Genomic DNA, 24820 nt, shown 5'->3' on the forward strand with positions numbered 1-24820 from the left:
TCACGAAGAGTATTTTTACTACGGTGAGGGGTTTAGCTTTGGTACGCGATAACCGAGATTTTATTCGTAGATAAAACAGTAAAGGCTTCTTTTTCTTCTAGATATCGTCATCGTCGTCGCGTCGCGCTACGTGAAAGTGTAACTTTTGAAAACGAATTGAAAAAATTTACACGTTTTTATTTGAATATTTCGAATTCGAACGTTAATATAACACTCTGGTTTTTTTTGCCATTCAGGTACGTGTGCGGTAACGGTAATATCGCGCGGATAGAGATGTTGCTGCAAAATGAAAGATGACTTGGAACGTAACAAGCTGGAGGAAGCTCAGACATTGCTATCAGCACCTACGTGGAATAGAGGTGAGTTTTTACTCCATTTTTCCCCTTTTCTAAATCACGATACCAAAGGGACGAATTTTTGATGAGTTTTTTGCTGGTTAAGTACTCGAGTACGAGTATAAGCAATTGGAATGTGCTTATGCTTACACGTGCAAATGTATGTCATTTTTTTTATAGATGGGCAATAAACTAAAATACGTATGGGTGATGTAAGGAGGAGGAGGAGACAAACGTAAATTTACATTGATAAAAATGTTAGTGTTTCTTTTCATCATGCCACGTTTCATCATCATCGTGAAAATACTTAAATAGTTTTACATTCGCCCTATTTCAAGCCACACGAACCGTGTTAATTAACCGTAATTAATATCCGCGTTGAAAATATGCGCGAGGAAATTTCGAAAATGCCGAAATGTGTTTGCCAGTTTTATGACCTCTTGCTCGTTTCGTTTATTTGTTTTGCGAAATGAAAAGTTCGAGCTTTTAGGGGTGCTTGTGTGTTAACGTATCCACTTACTACGTGTTGTTGCAGCTCGTCAGACGAGTCGAGGTACATAGCTTTTTCTTTCGAAGAAGGACTGGGAAATGGGTTAGTGTTATTGAAAGTTGTAAATGGTAAATGACTGGAGAAAGACGCGGTGAGAATTATCGTTGTGTGTTTTAAAGTGTATTTTTTTCGTTTTTTTTTTTTTTTTTTTTTGTTGAAAAATTACTGGTAATTTAGGTTTATTGTGAAATAATTTTTCAGTGTAAAATGCCAGGTTAATGAACCGTTCTTGGCTCCGAAATTAAAATTTCAAGGTGTGCGATTTGGAAATGTTTACGTTTTAACGCGAATTGGAGAGGAAAAGGAGAAGCGAGAAGGTTCTATAAATAAGAAGAGTGAGATGAAGATCGAGGTTAAAAGTTGTTGCGGTCTCAAGTTCGCGGCCAATGAAGTTGCCAAATCCAAGAATTTAGTTACCTACGAGTATACTTAACCATGGCTGAAAAAAAATGCAACTCGACTACCAACTCGTATAAGTACCTAACAACCTAAGAATGAAACAAAAAATAAAAAATAATCCTACAAAATCAAGTTACCACGCTAAAGTCTTCATTATGACCTCACTTGACAACTTTTTTGTTTACACTTCCCTTTATCAGCTTTCGTTTAAGAGAGGAGGAGAAAAAAAATGCTAATTTTGACCCTTTTAATTACAATGCGTAAATTTAAATATTTATGATGAAGTTTATGAAAATTTATACTACTAGGTACCTGAATTACTTCCTTTTCTCTCCCTCCGTCGCTAACTCCTTTATTTTTATTTGTTTATTGTTGTTTTTTTTTCGTACCTAGTGGTTTAAAAATTATTTTTGTAGGAGTTCCATCGTTCGATGCGCAACGATCAACTTACAATTATCTAAGTTTCAACATGACTAAGTATGATTTTTAGCTGAGAGGAAATTGATCCAAATCCAGCGCATGAAATGGGATAAGTACATTTTGTAAAGCCTTAATTTTTCGTTAAAATGTTCGACAGCTGAATAAGATGACTTGATTCTTTTTTTGTCCTGTGAAAATAAAAGAGTAAAAGAATATACTTTGATAACTCGAAGAATGACCGCAATGAGAAAATGAACGATTGACGGGAAAAGGAAATAATAAAAATGAAGCGAAATATTTTTTTATGATGTGATTGTTTTTTTTTGTTGAACATCTAATGAAAAATGTTTTCTTTTTAACCCACAAATGTGTAACTTTTGGCGGAAAACCGAAAATATCTCCGCAATTGTATGTTGTTGTTTTTTTTAGAGAGAAAAAGTAGATAATAGTTTATATTTCCATTTTCTTTTTCCATCATGCTTCTGATAACAAATTTAGTATGGTTGTGCACATGTTAGATGGTGAAATTAGATGTTCTAGTGTAAAGTACAAAGATTGGTACAAAATGTGCCAAAATGTTGGTCGCTCTTACGCTTTTTAAAATTTAGATGCGTCATTTTTTTGGTGAAGAAATAATTATGAAAATTACTTAATTCAAGTTAGGTGCCCAAATGTAGACACCTTAAATTTTTTTGTTTTTGTTTTTTTTTTTTTAAATAGGTAAAAATGCAACCTAGCAAGCCATAGATTACACCTACGAACTTCAAATGCTAATCAATCGAAGGCAGAGGAAATTTCGCAGTTACTGAACATCTTTTTTTGAAAGCTGAAATTTTTCCTCATAGCTTAGGTAGGTATGCGGCCATTTTAAAACTGACGAAGTTCATGAGTGGCCACTTGAAAAATAACTAAGGACTAAAATTTCATAAAATTCATTGAAAAGCTGAAAATGTCAGATTTTTAACTACATACCAGTGACTAGTTACTTACCAAATATGTACGATTAATACCAAAGCTTTATGGTGATTACTACTGATTATAAAAAAGTTACTGGTAAATTATGTAACACCATGTTTAATTAATCAGAAGTGCCTGAGTTTCTGCTAAAGTACAAATACAATTGAACGTTACAGTTACATTACACACACAGTGAAGCATAAAACAATTCTGAGTGTATTTTACTTTAAATTACGATTGATTTATCAAAAATGGCTAGTATTTGGCAACAAATTACCAGTATAATCCATCAAAAAAATCACCAGTACCTATACTTTAACGAAGAAATACCAGCAGTTTACCAAAAAATTACCAACAATTTGCCAAAAAATTACCAATAAATTACCAGTAATTTACCAAAAAAAAATCACCTGTAATTTATCTAAAAATTACTGTTGACTTACAAAAAAATGACCGATTTACCATAAAAATAACCCATGGTTTACTAAAAAAATTACCCAGTGATGGAAAACTGAAACTGAAACTAAAACTGAAACTGGTTAAAAACTTGAACTGAAATAGAGAAACTGAAACTGAAACTGAAACTAGAACTGAAATGAGAAAAACTTAAACTGAAAACTGAAAACTTGAACTGAAAAAAATAAAACTGAAACTAAAAACTGAAAACTTGAACTGAAAAAAATGAAACTGAAACTAAAAACTAGAAACTTGAACTGAAATGAAAAAGTTTTGCCATCACTGAATTTTGTCGACAAAATCATCAATCTATTCTCAAAATTCTTATTTTTTTCAAAAATTTTTGCCCTCGCTTCGCTCGGGCCAATTTGAATCTTTTCTTTCCAAGTTTCCGCTAAGAGTCAGAGTTTAAAAAAAAAAACATTGATGAAAAATGAAATTTAGAAAAAGTTGAAATCAGAAAAACAGAATGGCGAATTCTCTCATTAAAATTGATGTTGTTCTACTTTTTGAACTACAAATTATCCAATCTTTTGCCCTCGCTTTGCATGGGTCAATTTGATACTCTTCTCAGAGTTACAATTTCAAGAAACCTATTGAATTTGAAAAATGTTGAGATCAGAAAAACAAAAAAGGAAAACCTATTTTTTTTTTCATTAAAATCGATTGATGTCGTTCTACTTTTTAAATCACAAATTTTCCAAAGCTGAAAACTTTTGCCCTCGCTTCACTGGGGCCATTCAAGATGCTACTTGGGTCATTCCATGTCAACTCAACCAACGTTTTTGGGTCATGTCCTTCGATTTCGCTCAATTTTTTTTACAATATCTACCCACCCGGTAAGTAAGAAAGCCGCAATCAGTTTGGTCCCAGCCCCCTCAGAGGGCGGATGGGGGGGGGGCTTCTATTACTTTCACATTGTCTCGAGGTACTCAACTTCAGCAGCCCATTCCTCCAAAACTATGATACTTTGATCAAAACTGATTTCACAGTTCGAAAGGGCATTGAATTTTGAACTTTTAAAGTACCTATGTTGAAATTTTCAAAAGTTGAAAGTTTAACTTTCAATTTGAAAGTTCAAATTTCAAAATGGCGCTGTAGCCTGTAAGTGGGAGCTACCATTTAAAATTTTGAAAAAATTTCCATAGATGTACATTTTGATACTTTTTCGAAATATTTACTTAGGTTTCGAGATGGCACTCGTTGACAGAGGGGGAGCATCCCCACCCCCAATTTTGAGTGAAACGTTCGAAAGAAAATCTGGCTGGGGCATGTGATATATCGAATTGTATGTTTTTGGCTACGCTGAACAACGTTAGATTTTCGATAGGGGCCCATCCACAGCCCCCAGCACCTCCTCAAAGGGGGTAAAAGTTCAAAAATGCGTCTTGTTCGTGTGACACATGGAATAATATGTTTTTGGTGACGCTGAACACGAATATGACGTCAGACTTTTGATTTGACCCGTCCACGGCCCCCTGCACCTCCACAAAGCGGGTAACCCCCAAAAAAATGGTAACATTCGTGTGACACATGAAATAGTATGTTTTCGATATCGCTACTGAACACGAATATAGCCATAGTTTTTTAAATCGACCTCATCTATGGCCCCCCGGCCAGAACCTCCCCTAATAGGTAAAAGTCCAAAAAAATTGTTGGGGGCCGTGGATGAAGCCCAATCAAAAATCTGACGTCATATTGGTGTTCAGCGTCACCAAAAACATATTATTTCATGTGTCGCATGAACAAAACACTTTTTTGAACTTTTACCCTATTTGGGGAGGTGCTGGGGGCCGTGGATGGGGTCCTATCAAAAATCTAACGTCATATTCGTGTTCAGCGTCGCCAAAAACATACAATTCGATATATCACATGCCCCAGATTTTCTTTCGAACGTTTCACCCAAAATTGGGGGTGGGGATGCTCCCCCTCTGTCAACAAGTGCCATCTCGAAACCAAATAATGGGAGCCCCCCCACCCGCCCCCTGAGGGGGCTGGGGCCAAACTGATTGCGCCTTTCTTACTTACTGGGTGGGTAGATATTGTAAAAAAAATTGAGCGAAATCGAAAGACATGACTTTCAAAATCGCCTTTTTTTGGTTGAGTTGACATGGAATGACCCGCTTGTAAGTAAGTGTACATAAAATGCAAATTTCTCACTTGTTCTGAACAGAACAGAACCACTGGATTTTCAAAGTTTTTTGATACTATACAGTGCTCACTGCTCAGCGTGTTAATTAAAATTTTGATTATTGTGGCAAAATAACAATTTTTTGTCGGCAAAAGGACGATGCGATCTTCCTCCCAAGTATAGCATAACTTCTCTTTTCTTTGGCCCCCAGGCCCGGATTTTCTCTGCACAGCCCTGCATATTTTATTCATAATTTTTGAGTTTGAAATGTTTGAATTTGAAATTTGAAGTTTTTGTTGCCAAGTAGCAAATTAGATTAGTGTATGAAAAAATTCATGAAAGAAAATAATTTTTTTTTTCATTTCCTTTTGAACTTCAAGAAAAATTTTGAAAACTGAAACTGAAATAGAAAACTGAAATGAAAACTTGAACTGAAAAAAGCAAAACTGAAAACTGAAACTAAAAACTTGAACTGAAAAAAGTAAAACTGAAACTTAAAACTGAAAACTTGAACTGAAAAAAATAAAACTGAAACTAAAAACTGAAAACTTGAACTGAAAAAAATAAAACTGAAACTAAAAACTAAAAACTTGAACTGAAATGAAAAAGTTTTGCCATCACTGAAATTACCAGTAATTTACCTAAAAATGACCAGTGATTTACCAAAAAAATAAAAATTACTGGTTAATTACAAAAACACTGCCGGTAAATTACAAAAAATTATCTGTAATTTACCAACAAAATTACCAGTAATTTACCCAAAATTACCAGTGGATTGTAAAAAGATTACCAGTAATTTACCATAAAAATTACCTGTAGTTAACTAAAAAAATTACCAGTAATTAACTAAAAAAAATGACTGGTGATTTACCTAAAAATGACTGGTAAATTACTAAAAACTGCTGGTCAATTACAAACAATTTTTGTAATTTACCAAAAAAATTACCCATAATTAACCAAATGAATTACCCGTAATTTACCGTAAAAATCACCGGTAATTTACCAAAAAATGTCCAATGATTTACCTAAAAATTACTGGTAAATTACAAACAATTACTATAATTTACCGAAAAATTACTCGTAATTTTCCAACAAAATTACCAGTACATAATTTACCTAAAAATTACCAGTGGATTACAAAAAGATTACCGGTAATTTACCATAAAAATTACTTGTAGTTAACTAAAAAAATTACCAGTAATTAACTAAAAAAAAATGACTGGTGATTTACCTGAAAATGACTGGTAAATTACTAAAAACTGCTGGTCAATTACAAACAATTCCTGTAATTTACCAAAAAAATTACCCATACTTAACCACATGAAGGGCTAATTGTGAAAGTCGCCTTAGTCATTTTTTTGTACACACAACTTTAAACATTTTTTTTTCATATTTCATCAATTTTAAAGGGAAAAATGAGTAAGGTAATGCATTCTGGGATAGTTGAAGATGTTTTTTTAATACTTGACCATGAAGTTTTTACATTATCACTGAAGCAGGACAACAATGTTTTCATTGATTATGTACAAAAATCACTGCTGACTAAGGCAACTTTCACAATTAGCCCTTCACATGAATTACCCGTAATTTATTGTAAAAATTACCCGTAATTTAACAAATAAATTACCCGTAATTTAACAAATAAATTACCAGTAATTTAACAAATAAATTACCAGTAATTTACCGTAAAAATTACCGGTAATTTACCAAAAAATGTCCAATGATTTACCTAAAAATTACTGGTAAATTACAAACAATTACTATAATTCACCAAAAAATTACGTGTAATTTACCAAAAAATTATGTGTAATGTGGTATAGATATACGTATCTAAATGCCTATATAAAATTCTGATAGGTGAAGAAAAATGATACTAGAGGTCATTAGTTGATTCTGTTTGAATCTTTTTGAAATTGCTATAAGTTAGAAAACGGATCAACTAACTTATTATGTTTGAAAGATGTAGACGTATGTTTTGTGCGTTCTTCGTGATATTTTTTGTATGATTTAGAAATAACTTAATTTACTATGATTTTTTGTGTAATGTGAAAATATCTCGACATTACAATGATTTGAAAGATTTATCTTGAACTTGATTTGAATTACCGAATACGCGACTCGTGAATTTTCTCTCTACGATATGGTTGTTCCTGAAATGGCTGCCTAAAAGCCAGAGCACAGAGGTGCTGGTGATCGAGATGTGGTGAGAAGTAAGAGTCCCCCTCATTTAGGTTAGACATGTTATAATTAAATAACAACTAGAAATACCTACCTGTAAATATGAGATAGTCTGATTGAAGACTTTTTATTAGTTTAATTTCCTCGATATGATTCCATTATGAATCGTGAAAGGTAGTTTACCTACCTACTAAATTTAATGATATATCTCGATTGAGAGATTCTTTTTGAAACCCATTTGGAACTACACGAACTATAATGAATCATACGTTGTATGTATCTTTGAAATAAATTTACTCACGAGTTATGCTCGTACCTTCTTGGTTACTTTTACAAAATCATTTATTTTACATGTAGAGAAGATTATTTTATTTTGAATGGAATCTGATAACCATAGTTAGTTATGTGGTTGCTAGGAGGTTTTTTAATTCCTACACTTCGATCCTATTTCCCAAAGTCTCATTCTTTCCATTTACCTATCTTCTCCTGATCAATTTGGTTGTCCTAAAATGAAAGCTATTTCATTACAAATCCATACATGTATTCCTTTTCATATTTCACTCAATACTCTGTCAGATTTTGACTCCTAAGAAACCACTCGTATTCCTTGTCCCAAAAAATCCCAATTTTTATCCAAACCTAGTTACCACAGTAATTTACCAAAAAATTACGTGTAATTTATCAAAAAATTATGTGTAATTTACCAAAAAATTACCAGTAGTTTACCAAAACATTACCTGTTGTTTACCATAAAATTACCTGTACTTCACTAAAAATATTGTTTTTTTTGGCACTGGTATTCCGTTCCGTTCATGAGCAAATGACTTCACATTTTTACTGGTCTGTTCGGTTTTGTTCCATTTTAACAAGCAGGGTAGGTAAGGCACGTAAGTATTCCACCTGGCAGAAAATTTTTTAACCGGACAAAGCTAGATTGAAAGAGCATGCAAAATATGGCATCATCCCAAATTTCAAAAGCCAAAACAGTACATTATTCAACTTTTAGTGAATTTTTAAAAATCAAAAGGTCAAAACTGAACCAAAAATCAGTTACTAAATTCATCTAGAAAACTAAAATTTGATTGGGGCCATCATCATAATCCACCAAATGGTTGAAAATAGTTTGGAGCCATTTTGAGCAGTTCTGGAGCCTCAAGCAGATTTTCGAAACTCGAAATTTCCATTAAATTATACCAAATAATGATGGAAAGCTTAAATTCACACTGTACCGTAATTGAAACCTGCTGAATGACAGACGGATGGTTTCGAACCGTTTTGGACACTCTAGCAGCATGCCATAGAACCTGTCCATATCAACTTTAACACAGATGCATGTGGTTAATATGGGCAGGTTCTATGGCATTTTTTGGAAAACTGGATTTCCAAAGTGCTGCTGTGGAATCCTCAAAGTGTAAATTTCAGCTTTCCATCTTGATTTTATAAAATTTAGTAGAAATTTCGTGTTTCAAAAATTTTCTGGAGGCTTCACAAGGTTCAGAACTGCTCTAAAGACATTGGAAGTTTTTAAAAGTCGGTGATTGGAATCTAAAAAGTGTTTGAAAAAGAGTTTCTAAAAACGTCCAAAAACAATACTTTCAAGAATAGGTAGGTACGTGTAAAAAACATATATACATTATAGCTCTTGAAGAATTCGTTCAACTCGATCACACCATCAAACAAATCTAATTAACGATTTAATACGTAACAGAACATCAATAATCTGTCACCTAGATGCGCTTCGTATAATTCCAATTATGTATTCAAAAACTCATAATACAGCGCGCTTCTCAACCCAAACACTGCAACATTCGAGTACTCTCAATCATTCACTTAACTTCACAACAAACATTTAACCCCTTGCAAAAAAAAAAAAAGAGCAAAGACGAGAAAAAGCTCTTTTGAAAAATTAAACTGAAAGCATCATTTACCACGAAAAGCTAATCTACATATTATAATGATGAAATTTCATAAAATGAAGCGCGCAAACATGTCATATTCTCCCCCTCTCGTTTCTCTTCCTTGGCTGGAAAAACTCTTACTATCGCGAGCGGTCGTATCTGTATTCTTCTTCTCATCTCCACTATACAGAAATAACACTCATAAGATGTTATGATTTTTACAAAAGACTTATAACATTGTGTGTTCAAAGACTGCGACGCCAGCATCGGTGCTTACATTAACATCATCGTCACAATTTCTCCATCTTATTCGCGATAATTTGTTAGAAACATTTACGAGGTTATACGGCTGGAAAGTGAAAAGTGGAAATAGCGCTAGTTTTTTCCAACACGAGCGTATATTTCGCCCGCGGAGCTAGCTCCTTTCTGAAAAAAAAATGCCATCTTTTTGAAAAGCTACGCAATTTCGAACCGAGACAAATGAGAAGACGGTTTCTGCATAAAGAATAATGCGAAACAACAATCGTTCGCATGAAAAAAAGTATCGAGATGTTTCTTTGCTAGGGCTGCCTATTTTTCCGATACTTATTTATAGAACGTCTAACTCGCTTTGTCATTAGTTCTTATATAAGAAGGCTGAAGGGGTAAGAGAAATTTCTTACTTTGGTTTCTGGAGAAATTGTCTTCTAATTGCCTCTCATTCTGCTGCATCTTCTGTTTGATGTTTGACGAAAGGGTATTCTCTAAACCTTTTTAAAAGATATTCAACGAGATTCAGAAGAAGAAAAGATACCTGGTACGCAGTAAATTCTGTGTCAAAACAGAATTGGAAGAGAAAAAAGTGGACAAGTTCGAAGTTCAACATGCGAAAAAGGGTAAACTCGACCAGTTTTTTTCGCTTTTCCGCTTTGTTGACATTTGATTCGCAAATATTAGATATTCAATGCGAACTAAAAAAAAAAAAAGGACGTAGACCTAAGGTTTGAATTTGACCAATGCAACGCACCGTTGAGTCGCGTCGTAGAGTCGTCGACTCGATTCGATTTGACGAGGATAATATTTTAAATAATTGATTTGCCACACCGTGAGACAATTTCGTATCGTCTGCGTCGTTATTATTATTATACGATATGATGTATTACTCAGACTTACCCTTCACCATGCGTTCGTTACCTTTTCCAGTTTTCCCTTTTCGATTTCCAAGTTCGCAAACACCCACATTTCCGCAAATACATGGCATTTCTTTTCGCCTCTCGAGTCGAGTATGATGAGCTTAAGCGTGAAATAGCAAGTTATAATCGAAATATCGTGTCAGTTTCAGTGATATAGTCAGTATTAAAAAAAAGTGTGCAAGTGTTGCTCGTGTGTACGTCTCTCGTCTCGTCGCTCTATATCTATGTGCACGCCATCGCACATACAACTGCTAAAGAAACGTTGTATTTTTAGAGAAAAAAGAGTCAAGAAAACGTACATAATTTATAAATTTGATATAAAACTATGACGTATACGTTACGAAGCGAAAAGAGAGACGTTGGGGTATTAATATGACCTCTCGATACGTTGTTGTTTTTTTTTTTTCATTTTTCTACTCTCTCTCTTTTTTTTATAAGCGAATAACCGTAGCGTAGAATTTTTTTTGGCATAATATCTAAAACAGCGTATACACATCGAAATATCAAAAAAATATTAATCGTATTGTAAATGTCAATGATGTATTAGGTGGGATGAGCAAATGTTGTGAAACAGTCCATGAAAAATTTCTCTTCGACATTTTTTTCCCTTTTTTTTCATGCGAGGGCGAATAAGAAATAGGTTTCGATGTGAAGAATTATTAAAAATTGGATTTAAAAATAGGAACATGATTTGAAATTCAAAGATGTGATTCCAAAAACGACGTTTATAATTTTCATCTTATGGTTCTCGGTTTAGAAAAACTTTCATTTTTTACTGAAGATATTTCCAAAAGTCTATTATATATGCACATTCCTATTTTTGTTTTTTCCAATTCCAGAATTTTCCAGGTATTTGTACCTATTACAGTATGATAAATTAATAAAATTGTCAAAGTCGTCAATGATTATTCTAAATTTTGGAAAATGACCAGATTCCAATTTTGTTCTGTTTTTAGGGACCATTTCTTTAATTTTCTGATAAAAAGTATCTCATAATTTAGTCCAAGTCTCAAGGGAAGAGCAATGTAGGTTAGAGTGAATCACCCTCCCTCCCCCCCAAAAAAAAGTCAGCAGATTTTTACCAAATTCAGCAGAAACCTTCACTTTGAGTTGAAAGTCACTCAGAAAATATTGTAGTTCCGGAAGTGCCCATGGAGGGGAGAAATGGGTTCTCAAAGAGAGGGCGTTTCCGAAATAAAAACCGTGGTTTTGCACTCCTGATGCTACCCAACCTGGTTATTCGTGTATTGAACATTTTTTCCAAAAATATCTCGCATTAATCATGCCAAAACATCAAAAGATACATCATTTCTGAAATTTGGAGAATATTTTAAAACGGAGGGGTGCTAATTTTTTGATCATTATTGACAATCTGAAAAATTCCAGAAAAATAGCCAAGAACATGTGAAATTCTTTCAATTTCTTGAAATTTTCAATAATGGCTAAAAAGTTGGCACCATTGCGTTCCAAAGAACTGCTCAGTTTCAGGAATTATAAATTTTGATGTTTTGACTCAATCAATGAGAATAGGTAGTAGATACCTATTGGAGAAGAACAACATTTTCAAAACACAGATTTATCTAAAAATAAGCGATTTGCAAATTTTCAAATGCTCACTAGGGAACTACCCAAGGTGTGACAAGCCAATTGAAAAAAATTTTCACAGGCGGATAGAGCATCAAAAATATACATATTATTATGAGGCAAAATTTTAGCTGCTGAAGTTGACAGTGGGACTTCTTCTTACCAGATTTAGCTAATATATCTTCACTGGACCACGACAAACTATACACATGTAACATTGGGCTAGTGCATGCTAAGAGAATCAGACAGATCACTTAGTTAAGGCACTATAGCTTCACTCGAAATTGGTCGGCCATCTTTGGTGCAAAATGAATGATTTCAGCCAATCACAGTGTCAAGTGACGTCACTGTGACGTTTCATGAAATTCAATTGTTATTTTGCACCAAAGATGGCCAACCGATTCACCTGAGTGAAGCTATAGTGCCTTAACTTGGTTTCTTATTAGAGTGCAATCCGCACAACAATTGTCGACATCGACATTTACATCGACTACGTTTTTGTCCAACATGATGATGGATAAGTGATCAATTAATTATTTAGTAAGAATCTTCTGTCCCTACAAAAGCCGGGTAAATGAAAATTTTCGAAATTTTCTCATTATTTCTGATACATCAACATGCTATCTCGACACGTAGATGTAAAATTCGATACTCAGAATTTACATCTACAACATGTCGACCAATTTTTCAGAATTAAATTTTCTGTGTTAGTGTTTAAAAGTTTAGTAAACATTCAAAAATATGATCTTGTTCAATGAGGAAAACAAATTTTTTAGGGCACCGGGCATTGCTGAAATTATTCACTTTTCCACACTTTGGAGTTGTAGATGATGATGTTGATATTGTGGATGTATTTGTGGATGTCAAATTTCACATCAACATTAGTAACATCGGCATGTCAACATGAAAATGGATTAGTTTAGTACTCTTAGATAAAGTATTGCACCATCTTTGATATAAGGAATTGCTGTTCAACTTTTTGTCTATACAGACTTTTTGTCTGTACTTCTTCATAAGTGGACTTTGCATTGATTCTGTTTTCAGCATGAGCAATAGCCACATCAGAGGAAATCATTTTTGAAAAAAAAAATTAAAATTTTTAAACTCAAATTTTATAATTTTACAAAGCAGGAGGTCGACATAAATTTTAATGTGAATGTCGATCCATCCACATCCGCAGGGCTGCATACCGATAAACATGAACGGTATTGATACCAGGTATTGGTATTTAGCATACAGTTCCCAAAATGGTATTGGTATTTCGGTATTTTCCAATACAGATATCAAATTTTGGTATTTTGGTATTGGTATTTTATTATGTTGTGGATTTTTTTTCAGTACCTATCTGGTATTGGTATTAGCATTGTACCAATATAATACCGAATAAAAAGTGTGTTTTTAGGCCAGAATTAACAAAGTTTTTCCATTTTTTTTTTGAAAATTACACTTTTTTTCTATTTAAACACCTCAATTTGCAAGTTCAAGGTTCATCATTATCACTTACAAGCTTTTCAATATGAGTTATTTTTTAGTTATTTTATTTATAATTTTGTTATCAATCAAAAAATTCAAAATACCAATACCAAAATATACCATTGAAAATTATTTCGGTATTGGTATTTTGGTATTAATACCGTTTCAATAACTTTATTGGTATTTTGTAAATTGGTACTTCATCTGGCTGCTAATCGGTATTGGTAAAACGGTATTCGTAAATTTTTTCAAAATTTGCCGGTATTGGTATTTTGGTACTTATATCGGTATGCAGCCCTGCACATCCGTCACTTTTGGATGCCACATGTGGATGTGAATTTCAACCCTGTGTTGAGCCAATTGTTGACACGAATGCAGATCAACATCAGTCGACAATTACATCGACAATTAGCTCGACACAGGGTCAAAATTCACATCGACATGTGGCATCCAAAAGTGATGGATGTGGATGGATCGACATTCACATCGAAATTAGCATGGTCATTGTTGTATGGGAACTTAAGTAGATGATAGCTCAATTTGAAAGATTCAAATTGACTCGGCAAAATGTGTAAAACCTTCAAAAGGAACAATAATTCTAACAGCTGATCAACTGTCTTGATTTTGCAATTTTCTAAATCAGCTCAAAAATCTCAATGTTGATTTTTAATATGCGCAACAACAGAGGGCGCATCTTCGATATCATTCCACTTGGTACTGAAGAAATTAAGGCACTCACAGAATAATTGATCTTCTGTCTTGTGATCAAACTCTTTGGTGAGTACTATCCATGCTTCACACGCTGAGAGCCTGCCAGCAATGTGACTGTGTAGCTCTTTTGACACTGTTTGTGAAATGATCATCTTTGCTTGGTGTGAAGATTTTTGCCATGTTGAAATCAACTTATGTTTTTTGGCAGTATCTTCTGCTTTATCTGTACCGAGTGATTCTGGTGGGCAGGTGGATTTACCTTCTCTAATGTCCATGGCATTGTATAGGGCGAGTATGTCGATCACCTTCATGTGTGAACTGGCCGTAGGCCCTAGGAAGAAAGTGGGCCCTTGAGTGGAGAGTGACCCTTTTGGTGAAAAATGGGCCCCTTTAATTATAAATTTTTGATAAAATTCAAAAGTATGCAACTTTTTTTGGTAATGACTAATGAGTGAGAGTTTGGGAGGCCCGGTGTTCGAAAAGACTACGGAAAATGGGGCCTTAATGCACAAATAGGCCCCAATTTCTATCATCTCTCCGTAGACCCTTTTGGGCCAGTCCACCCCTGAGCACCTTATCTTTCCACCAATTACAAATTATGACGCAATTTTTACATTTGTTTCAATAAATTTTTAATTTGAATGTGGATCAGAAATTTTTTTAGACCAAGATGTGTTTCTGGAGAGGAGATATGAGGCCTCAAAGAGGAACCATTTTCGATTAAAAAAATCGTGGTTTTTTCGCTCCTTCGTTACTCAGCCTGCTTTGGGGAAAATAAAATAGCCCGGTCCTGAATGAAAGTATTTGAGGCTCTACATCGAGCTATGGCATTACTCCTAAAATGCAAGACCACTTTCAAGATTCTACCAAGAGGTTGACAATTTGCAAATAGCTTATTTTTGGCTCCTTAATTCGTGAATTTTGAATTTTTTTCTGAAATATTTCACATCAATTGGGCCAAAATAAAACTGGGGAAATATTTTGAGATGCAGTGGTGGCAATTTCTTGACAATTATTTCGAATTACCAAAAATCGAGGAAAATAACTAGGTATGTAGATAATAACCGACTTATTAAAAAAATCTTTCGATTTTTTTGGCAGTTGATACTTTCCATTTTTCGATTTTTTTACACTTTGTTCAAAAAATAAAAGACATTATTGTTGACCACAGGTAATATTTTCATAAAAGTGATCAAACTATTAATTTTGTCGTTTTTCCAAATTATAATTCCTACTCTTCCCCCTCGCTTCTTTCTGAAACTGCCCTAAATTATTATTTATTCGGTATTTAGTGTCAGAAAGTTGTAATTCGAGAGTCGATACTGTAATTTTAATGAAGCAACAAAAAAACCTTCGCTGAAAAAATTTGAAATTTCAGAAACGAAGTTCTCTTTATAATTTATTGGTGCAAATGACCAAGTATAGAATTTTCTATAACCACAGGAACTTAATACGGATCTCGCTGTTTTCCAGGCGCAAATGTCAGTATTTCTCCAGCGACAGTGAAAAGCTCCAGAACAGGCAAATACGATCTAGAGACTCCAGAATGCCTCGACAACACGTTCAATCGATTTGGAAGGTTGAGATTAGGTAACTGACGAATTTGGATTTTCGACTTACAGTACCTCGTTATTCGTAGTTTTTTTTTATGCACAAAATTTTAGTAGAAGTAGTTTTGAAATTGCAGAGCTCAAAACGCTCGTAGTTGATGTTTGTAGAAAATTTTACGTATGTAGACTCATTTTTTCGTCAAAGTATTTGTAGATCGTATTTTGTAGAAATTGGTTTTGTATTCAATTGTTTTTCAATTTGTTTCAGTTTTTATTTTTCCTTATTTTTTTTTGATTTTTTAAAATCGAAGATCGATGGCTTTTTTATTATGGCGAGTATTTTTTCTTTCAATGTTCAACATTTTTGAAATTGAATGCAAAGAACAAGAGCACAGGAAAATTCCTGAATTGAAAATTGAAAAATTCAAATTCAGACGACACAGTTTTATGAATCGCGTAGAATTTCGATCTGTTCTGTTGCTATTTGATATACCTCGAAGGGAACAAATAAATATCGAAAGCTGTAGGTTCTCGATAATGATGCTCAAATTTGAATCCCTACATATTATCGAAAACTTTGGGAAATGAATGTGGACTATGTACTGTGGACAGAAGGGAAATGAAGTAAACTCCTGTGGGGAAGATAGTGATGGATCAACGACAAATAAATGTATGTACCTATACGACGATGAAAATCGTATCGAAATTCGTGTTCGCGGTATGTGTGAATAATCAATTAGCCTACATACGTTGTCATTTCCCGTTCACACGCGATATGATATATGGTGTTATAGTTTGACAGAACAAGCAGGAGGGAAAAAAACGGAAAAAAGGAAAAAAAAATTATAGGTGATGGTCGACGCACCAGGTAGGTACTACCTTACCTACTACTGGTATTATTTTGTACCTACGACCAGGAAAAAGTATACATTATACTTAGTATACAATGATATTTTAACCCCGATTCCGCACAACTCACCCCCTTTCTTAGAGTTGACCACCCCGCACTAAGTCTGGTAAAACCGATGGACAGTAATTACGTATACACGTTTTCCATAAGGTACTCGCGTCGATTATGTCATTTTAAATAATTTATACGTACCTTTGGGTAGTTCGAGTAGACATGACTCAAAATAAAAGGGGAAAAGTCCAACTTGTTTTTGCATACGTTTATTTTCATGGCTCGTGGTTGTCGAATATTTATACAAACCTGCGTAATTTATATAATACCTATGTGAGTTTTGTCTTCGTGGTATTTTTTTTTTTTTTTTTGGTTTTTTTGTTGTGTACTTAGTTTATTACTTATGCTTACGCATATACCTGCCCACTTAGTACTTACTAGTCTGCCTATGGCGCTTGTAGAGATATTTTACTTTACTTATGTGCTTGAGGAAGTAAACTAGGTATTTGCCATATTTTTGACTAAAATCGATAAGTTTATTCGATGATTAAACAATTCAACAGCGACATAATGAGCAAGAAGAGAGGAAGTGATGAACTGTAAACGAATACACGTTCATAGTCTTGACATTTTAATACGTAGGTACTTTTAGGTGATATTTTCAAATCGTTCTAGAAATACTTACTCGTATTTTGATTCTTCGCCGGCTGCTAGACCCCTTTGCCATATTTCTCCAAAGTAAATATATCTAGCAATTTGAATACCTACTTAATTCCTCAGTCAATTTCTATGTAAAAATTTGACAATTTTTTGTTATCTCTTAAATAACATGATGACAGTATTTACAGTTAATCCGCAGCTATTATGTTCAACGTTTTAGAAAATTCAAAAATCATTTGTTTTTGCAGAAAATCAGTGAAAATTTCTTCAGAATTTTGTACTTGACGTCCTTCCCTCCTCCCAATGTATTGTGACCATTTTCGATCCGAGCTTCTACATAATCATTTGGTAAAAATTTACAAAAAATACTTGAGATGAAATAAACTTCTCTGGAACATGGCTTGAAAAGCTATTAAAACCACATACCTACCTAATAGTAAAAAAATGCGACTATAATTTTTTAAAAAAATTGCAAAAATCAAGTAACTATGTGAAGTAGTCAGTAAAGTTTCTGAAAAAAAATCTTCAAAGTTTTGGAAAAACCAGAATAGGTATTTTAGAAACTGATGAAGTATAGAATCAACAAAATTTCAAATCTGACAGAAATAAGTAGGTACTTCAATTTCATTAAAAAAAATTGTAAAATTTGATAGAGTGAGATAGATAATTATTTTTTAGATAGAGGGAAATTATTAAGTCCTAATAGGTACCTTGTCCTGGATAGCTGAGATTAGTGGAGAGGTTCAATAAATACCATTTACTCTACTCATAAAGTTATTTGAAAGTACCAAATAAATACACACATTGGACAAATATTATTAATTATGTGATTCATTGATATTAAAGAACAACTAGCAAAAAAACACTTCTAAGGTTATTCAATATAAACTAGATAGGTACGAGATTATTTTATAATGGATACAAGGTCTGGCTTGCATCCTACGACTCGCATTACTAACTAGAAAAGTCTTAATAATAATGATAAGTGGATAAGCTTATTAATTAGTGATGAAGTAATGTTCATCATCATCTTGAGTCGTATAACCGCTCAAGGTGGTATCGTGTACAAATCAACGCATACCCTTATGCCGAATTGGATATTTTGGGCTAACATCCTTTATGTTGGTGTTGCATCTATTGCGATGATGACGTATCTCATGGAAATTTATTTTCGAGCTTCCACTAGTAGTTTCCCACTTGCTTACTAATGACATCTATAACACAAGCACCTTGGAGATGTTACATTAATAGAAATCGAATGTGATTACTTACTAATGACACTGTGACTATACACATTTTCTGCTTCTTTCACGGGTGTCCCAGTCCCTGTCCCTAATACTTGTGGTGTGTTACGATTAAAAAATTGAATTAATTTTGGACACGAGGTTGTCAGCTTCATTTCTGAGCAAGTATCAAAAGTTGGTAGGTAGGAAAATAGGTATCAGAAGGAGAAATTCTACATAGGTAGGTAGGATCAAATTACGTAGGAAATAAGATATAATAAACTCTAACACACCACATAAGCTTCTCGAAAATAACAAAATTCATTCTCGAATAAGAAACTAAAAATTCTTCTCCTTAAAATAATTTAGAGCAAAGCCAAGAAGGAGATGAGATAGAAGATCTCATCTACATAAATTTGTTCACGAAATTCAAAAATTCAAACTCAAAAGAAAAACAAATTTATCTCACACAAACCAAATCATCTTAGTAATTCGAAGATAGGTAAAAAAAAAAATCTCATATGTCGAGATATATCATTAAATTTAGATAAAATAAACTCGATTCATAATTGAACCATTTCAATTTATAAAGCAAATAAAAAGCTAGTGTTGAATCCTATTTAACTATATCATACAATACAAAATATATGTACATTAAAACCATATAATCATGGGGTATATCTTACGGGATGTTTGTTTGCTCACCTACTTAGGTCATGGCAGAGCCATGCCTACACCAGCACCCTCAGTGCAGCGACTTAGGCTTCCATAATTAGCCTGATGAGCACTTTGAATAATATTTAAAAATCACGAACTCCAAACACAATTAAATTCTCGATTCAAATCATAATAAAGTTTAATCTTCTTCAAAACATAACATCAAAAATCATAGCAAAAATTAGGAAAATTCAAACACATAAAAAGCACACGTCTTTCTCGGAACGCAGTCAAAATACAAGTTTTCGAGAACATAGAAGTTTATCTCGAACGTCTCAAATTTTTCCCTTTACCTCCTCCATTTATCTCATCCAAAGAGAATAATGATCTATCACACTGAAAGAAATGATTTTCAAAACGCTGTATTCAGTCCCGAAATTGATGCATTGGTTACTGCATAGTACAGTAATTTTCAAATTACCTCATTTTGATGTAATGATTACATAGTTCAAATCAGAGAATGCATCAAATAATGGAATGAGTACATCGCCAGGATGGATTTATTGCATCACCTTCCAAAATTAATTTCTATGTTCTCATTACATTTCTTTGGGGACTCAGTCCTGCAGACATGGTATTCAGAACATCATTTGGTGGGTAATAGTTACATCGTATAGTAAGCAATGATTACATTCCTTAAACATGGCTGAGAACCATATAGTGATTTACTGAATACAGTAAACGATGTACTGAGTACATCGTCAGTGGTAAACATTCCCAAACAGTGAAAAACTTATAAATACTTCGAGGGCCTGCATCAAACATTCTACTCGTGGCCATTACGTTAAGTGCAGGCAGTTAGAACGAGAGGTCGCAGGTTCGAATCCCGGTTAGGAAGGAAAATTTTCGTAGGGAAATTATTAGGTCTTGAAAAAATCGTTGCAGTGAAAATCATTTAGAAGATGTGCGGAGAAACTTGAAATTGATAGAAAAAAAAATACCTAATATAAACCCCACTTTTTTAAATACTGTTGAATAAAAACGATGGAATGGTTACTGCACTTCTGTGTAATAGTTACTTCTCTAAATGTGTACTGATTAATGCGTTTCATTCCTATACCAAAATTACCGCGTTTTAATGCACTGAGTGCATCGTTTTAATGTAACTATTACTATTTATTTCTTTCAGTGCAGTAAAATGAGAAATTACGAGGTAATACCCATTTTATGACATACTAGACACTTCAACAGAAATGTCTTACACAAAGCTCCTTTTCTATGAGAGATATGTGACGTGACGTGACAAAATCGACCTTCCGACCTAAAAAATTATTTTTCACTTTTTGACGGATTTTTGGTACTCGGACATTCAAAAATCATTTAAAACCACCCAGAAGTCCCTATGATTTGCATAGCTCCATATACATGGTAATCCAGTCAGAAGTGTGCTCATTTTTTTGATTTTTTTTTTTGATTTTTTCATTATTTTAACTTTTAAATTGACCTGGAGGCGAAACAAAGCGTTCTACGAGAAAAATACATTGAGCAAAGTTGTAGAGAATTGAATTTCCAAAAACCATTAGAGGTTTATTTTTCTCCAAAATGCATAGTTTTTCCGTTTTTCTCAAAAAAGAAAAACCTCATGATGATTACCATAAAATTTCTGTTTTTTGAGAAAAACGGAAGAACTATGCATTTAGGAGAAAAATAAACCTGTTATAGGTTTTTGGAAATTTAATTCTCTACAACTTTGCTCGATGTATTTTTCTCGTAGACGCTTTGTTTCGCCTCCAGATCGATTTCAAAATTGAAATAATGAAAAAATAAAATAAAAAATTGAAAAAATGAGCGCAATCACGACTGAGCCCCCTGTATCAATGTACCTAAATAACCATTTTACCCAGTGATATTCACACAAGACAGGCAAGAAACGTTATCCAAGACTATGTTTAGCTCAGTTTAGCCGGAGAACCTGATTATAACGCAAGCGCTTCCGCTAAACAAGCAGAACTGGACTGAAAACTTTAACCCCCCATAACTCAAAAACTTATTTTCGGCTCGAAGGTCGATTTTGTCGCGTCGCGTCACATATGTATTTCCAATGCTTAGCAGGATCGAAGTCGAAGAGTAATTAATAGACATAATTCAAATAGAAATCACGCTGAAATCACAAATTATCCACTAAGGAAAGTGGGCTCAGACAGGAAAGAGGGGCGGAGGGGAAAAGCTCCGCTGCCTATGCGTCTATAAGTTTGGTGATTAGAGATCCTATGCATGAGCCTTCAAGCTACGAGCCACAGCTCTATAAATAGTTCCCCACGTTACCATACTTTCAGTACAAAGGGATATATTAATTTTATAACCGCTAAGGTGATTAAGGCATTTCCTTGTTATCAAATTGATCTAAAAAACATTTTAAAACACAGAAAAAAATGACAAAATTTTGAAAAAACTCACTAAAATGGTTTAAAATATCACAAAAATAGAAAAGACGCCATCAAAATTTGTAAAAACTTCTGAAGAATTTACTTATACCCGAAAAATTTACAAAATAAGTGTAAAAGTTAGCCTAACAATGCTGAAAGGTTTAGAAAAACTGGATGTGGCATCAAAAAAATTTGTTCAATTATCCAAAAAAATGATTAAAATTCCGGAAAAATTGACAAAACAGTGGTAACATTTTGGAGAAAAAAAAACTTGCAAAAATTACTCAAAGTCCTAGGAGTCTGGAGTATCTAGAAAAATAATTAAAATTCCTTAAAAATTGATAGGTAGATAGAATAGCTGAACATTTATGAGAAAAAAAACTTGCAAAAATTACTCAAAGTCCTAGGAGTACTTAAAATTGATTGAAAAAAAAACATCTTATTAAAGTTTCGAAACACGAGAATATTGTAGAAAATGATGAATTTCAAATCTGACAAAAACACTTCAATTTCATTTTTTTAAAAATGGGTGGTCTGTATGTGAAAATTGACCAAACAGTTCTACAGGTTTGGAAAATCTAGAAATTGCACCGAAAATTTGTTCAAGCATCCAAAAAAATCAACGTACAGTACGTGTAAATTGACAAAACAGTGGAAAATTTTTGGAAAAACTCGCAAAACCTGCTCACAAAAATAAACTTATTTGCCAAATTGTCCCGAAAAACAGTCGAATTTTGTAAAAATGAAACATTCCTAAAATGATTTCAGGATCAACTGATTTTGAAATCAGGGTAGGAGTCTTCAAAAACTTATACCTTGTTGCATTTTTCAAAGTTTCGGGCTCCAAGCACACTTTGAGACTCTGAAAGGGTAACCTCAATTTTAATTTTGAGGACAAAAAGATTTAAGAATCAGAATCCACATTTTCGAAAACCTCGAAGTATTTCAAATGCTCGTATCACTTTATTTCAATTCGAAAATTTTTTCATTTCCTCCCTCTCAGGAGTTGATGCATCGAAAATCTAAAAAAAAAAAAAATGGTATAATTTTAAGACACATGTTTTTACCTTAGCACTTGATATTTCTGAGCACCTAATGAGGCAATTTTCTCTCAAATTTCCATCTGATCCCTTCTAAAGATGGTCAATTTTGAGAATTGGCGAAAGTTTTCGATGATTTTGTTAAAAAATGGTCGATTTTGAAATTAATTTATTGTAAAAAAAGTATAAGTACTTACTTCTCAAACTATCATCTCAAGTTTTCAAATCACCTGCCCCAATCGACTCCCGATGTCGAATTTTCAGCAAGATTAAATTATTGTCATTCGTCGAAGTTGATTGCAACGCATTCTAGAGCAATTTCGATGCGCTGGAGAAAAGTAAATTTTTGCTGAAGGCTCCAGAATGGTGGTAAACTGATGGAAATCTATTTGAAAAATCGACTTTAAGGTAGAAACTGATTTTTATTAGATTTTTACCTTAATACTGATCTACTCTTTTTGTTAAAAAAAAGGAGGATTCTGATACCAAGTCATGTCATTTTCGAAACCTTCTCAAAAATCAAGCAATCAACAACTTTGGCTGTTCAAAATATGGTTCTGGGGTGTGAATGGCAAAATTTTTCAGTGAGATAAATTTCTGATCAATCAGAGATGTTGAACAAGTTGTGAAAGTTCGATATTTTTCTCCAAATTTTTAATTCTAAAAAATTTGTTTACTTCCCCCTGGGTGATTGTTCTGTTTCGAAACATCTAAACCATAACGTGAAATATTTTACTTTGATATAATGCAATAAACTATTCACAAATTACCTTAAAACTCGTGATTGAAATACGTTTTCATGAGCTAGTAACGAGAGAGAATTATAGAAAGATATGTGTATGTGTTTCTATCAATTTGCTTTTTAATGACCGTAGAAGCACGCAAACCGATTAGTTGGATAATTTCGCATTTATTGTTAGATATGGGTAGAGTTTGAGGTTGAAAGGTACCAGAGATAACCGACTGGCTCCTGGTAATGAATTTTATATTACCCCGAGTAAATATTACGTTATTTACGTTGACGATTTTATCAACTTGATTGGATTTTTTTTTTTTCGGTTTGCAATTTCCTAGATTCCATAGTGTATTAGAGTTCTTATTTGGTATGGTTAGGTGATTAAATAACAAAAGGAAAATAAATGATATCATGGTACCTATATGAATTATGAATGAGCATTCTTTTCTTTTCTTGTTTGTTCTGGTAAACGGTTAGGTACCTATTTTGAGATTTGAGATTTGGTTGTTGATTGGTCATGAAACTTGGTAAAATAATTTAACATTTCCGTGATTTTGAATTTTGCATGTTCCTGTCCTTTATTGTGCTTAGTTTTTATTTGTGATTTCATTTTTTTTTTCATTTTTTATTTATTTTTTTTTTTGATCTTACTGATGTTTATTTTTTCAACTCCAGAACATAAAATTATCAGAAAATATATCTACAATTTATTCAAGCAATCGAAAACAATGGGTACCTATCTACTTACACTGTGAAGGATTTTTATCTTTGTTCCTAGCGGGGGAGGGAGCAGGGAGACGTTCAAAGATTCATACCGTTGAAAATAAAAATGGGCATTAATTCTATCATATTAAATACAGCCAAGTAGGTAGCTAGGTACTCAGCACATTTAAAAAGTAAACGATTCAAGTGTAATGGACTTGAACTGCTCCGAAGTTCACAATTCCACACGTAGATAGGTAAAGGTATTTACTTGTGAAAATTACATCGTTGCGGCTGAAAATTTCCACCTTGTTTGCACAATATTTCACCTGTCGTTTCGCAAAACTTGAAACGTTGGTTGGTGAAGAAAAAACTTTACAGCATTTTAATCCGACCAACTGCAAATAACTTATACGCTGTGGTATGTCCACGTACGATCTGCGAAGTACGTAAACCATAAGTATAGACGAGTACGCGAATACGAAGAATAGGAATAGTATCACTGTGTGAGGTGACAAAAAAATAAAGACAGCGAGGGTTTGATTTGTTTGCGGCAAATCAATTTAGTAAATTAAATATTTGTACGAGCGACGAGCACGAGGAGGCAGACGTTTGGTAGGTCTACGTTTCTGTTATTCTGCGAACGCGTTATATTTCCTTT

General features: G+C 33.5%; 1 protein-coding gene across 1 annotated transcript in view; it reads left to right on the top strand.

The window, feature by feature from the left end:
• Positions 1 to 24820, top strand: part of LOC135840436 (potassium voltage-gated channel subfamily KQT member 1-like) — a 115017-nt gene that overhangs the window by 85738 nt on the left and 4459 nt on the right. Inside the window, exons 2-3 of the mRNA XM_065356978.1 lie at positions 237 to 359; positions 15738 to 15854. Of these exons, the coding sequence (XP_065213050.1) occupies positions 287 to 359; positions 15738 to 15854 (190 nt within the window). The 5' untranslated portion in view covers positions 237 to 286. The remainder of the gene's footprint in view (positions 1 to 236; positions 360 to 15737; positions 15855 to 24820) is intronic.

This window comes from Planococcus citri, chromosome 3, assembly GCF_950023065.1.
Source record: "Planococcus citri chromosome 3, ihPlaCitr1.1, whole genome shotgun sequence".
In the NCBI taxonomy this organism is placed as follows: Eukaryota; Metazoa; Arthropoda; class Insecta; order Hemiptera; family Pseudococcidae; genus Planococcus; species Planococcus citri.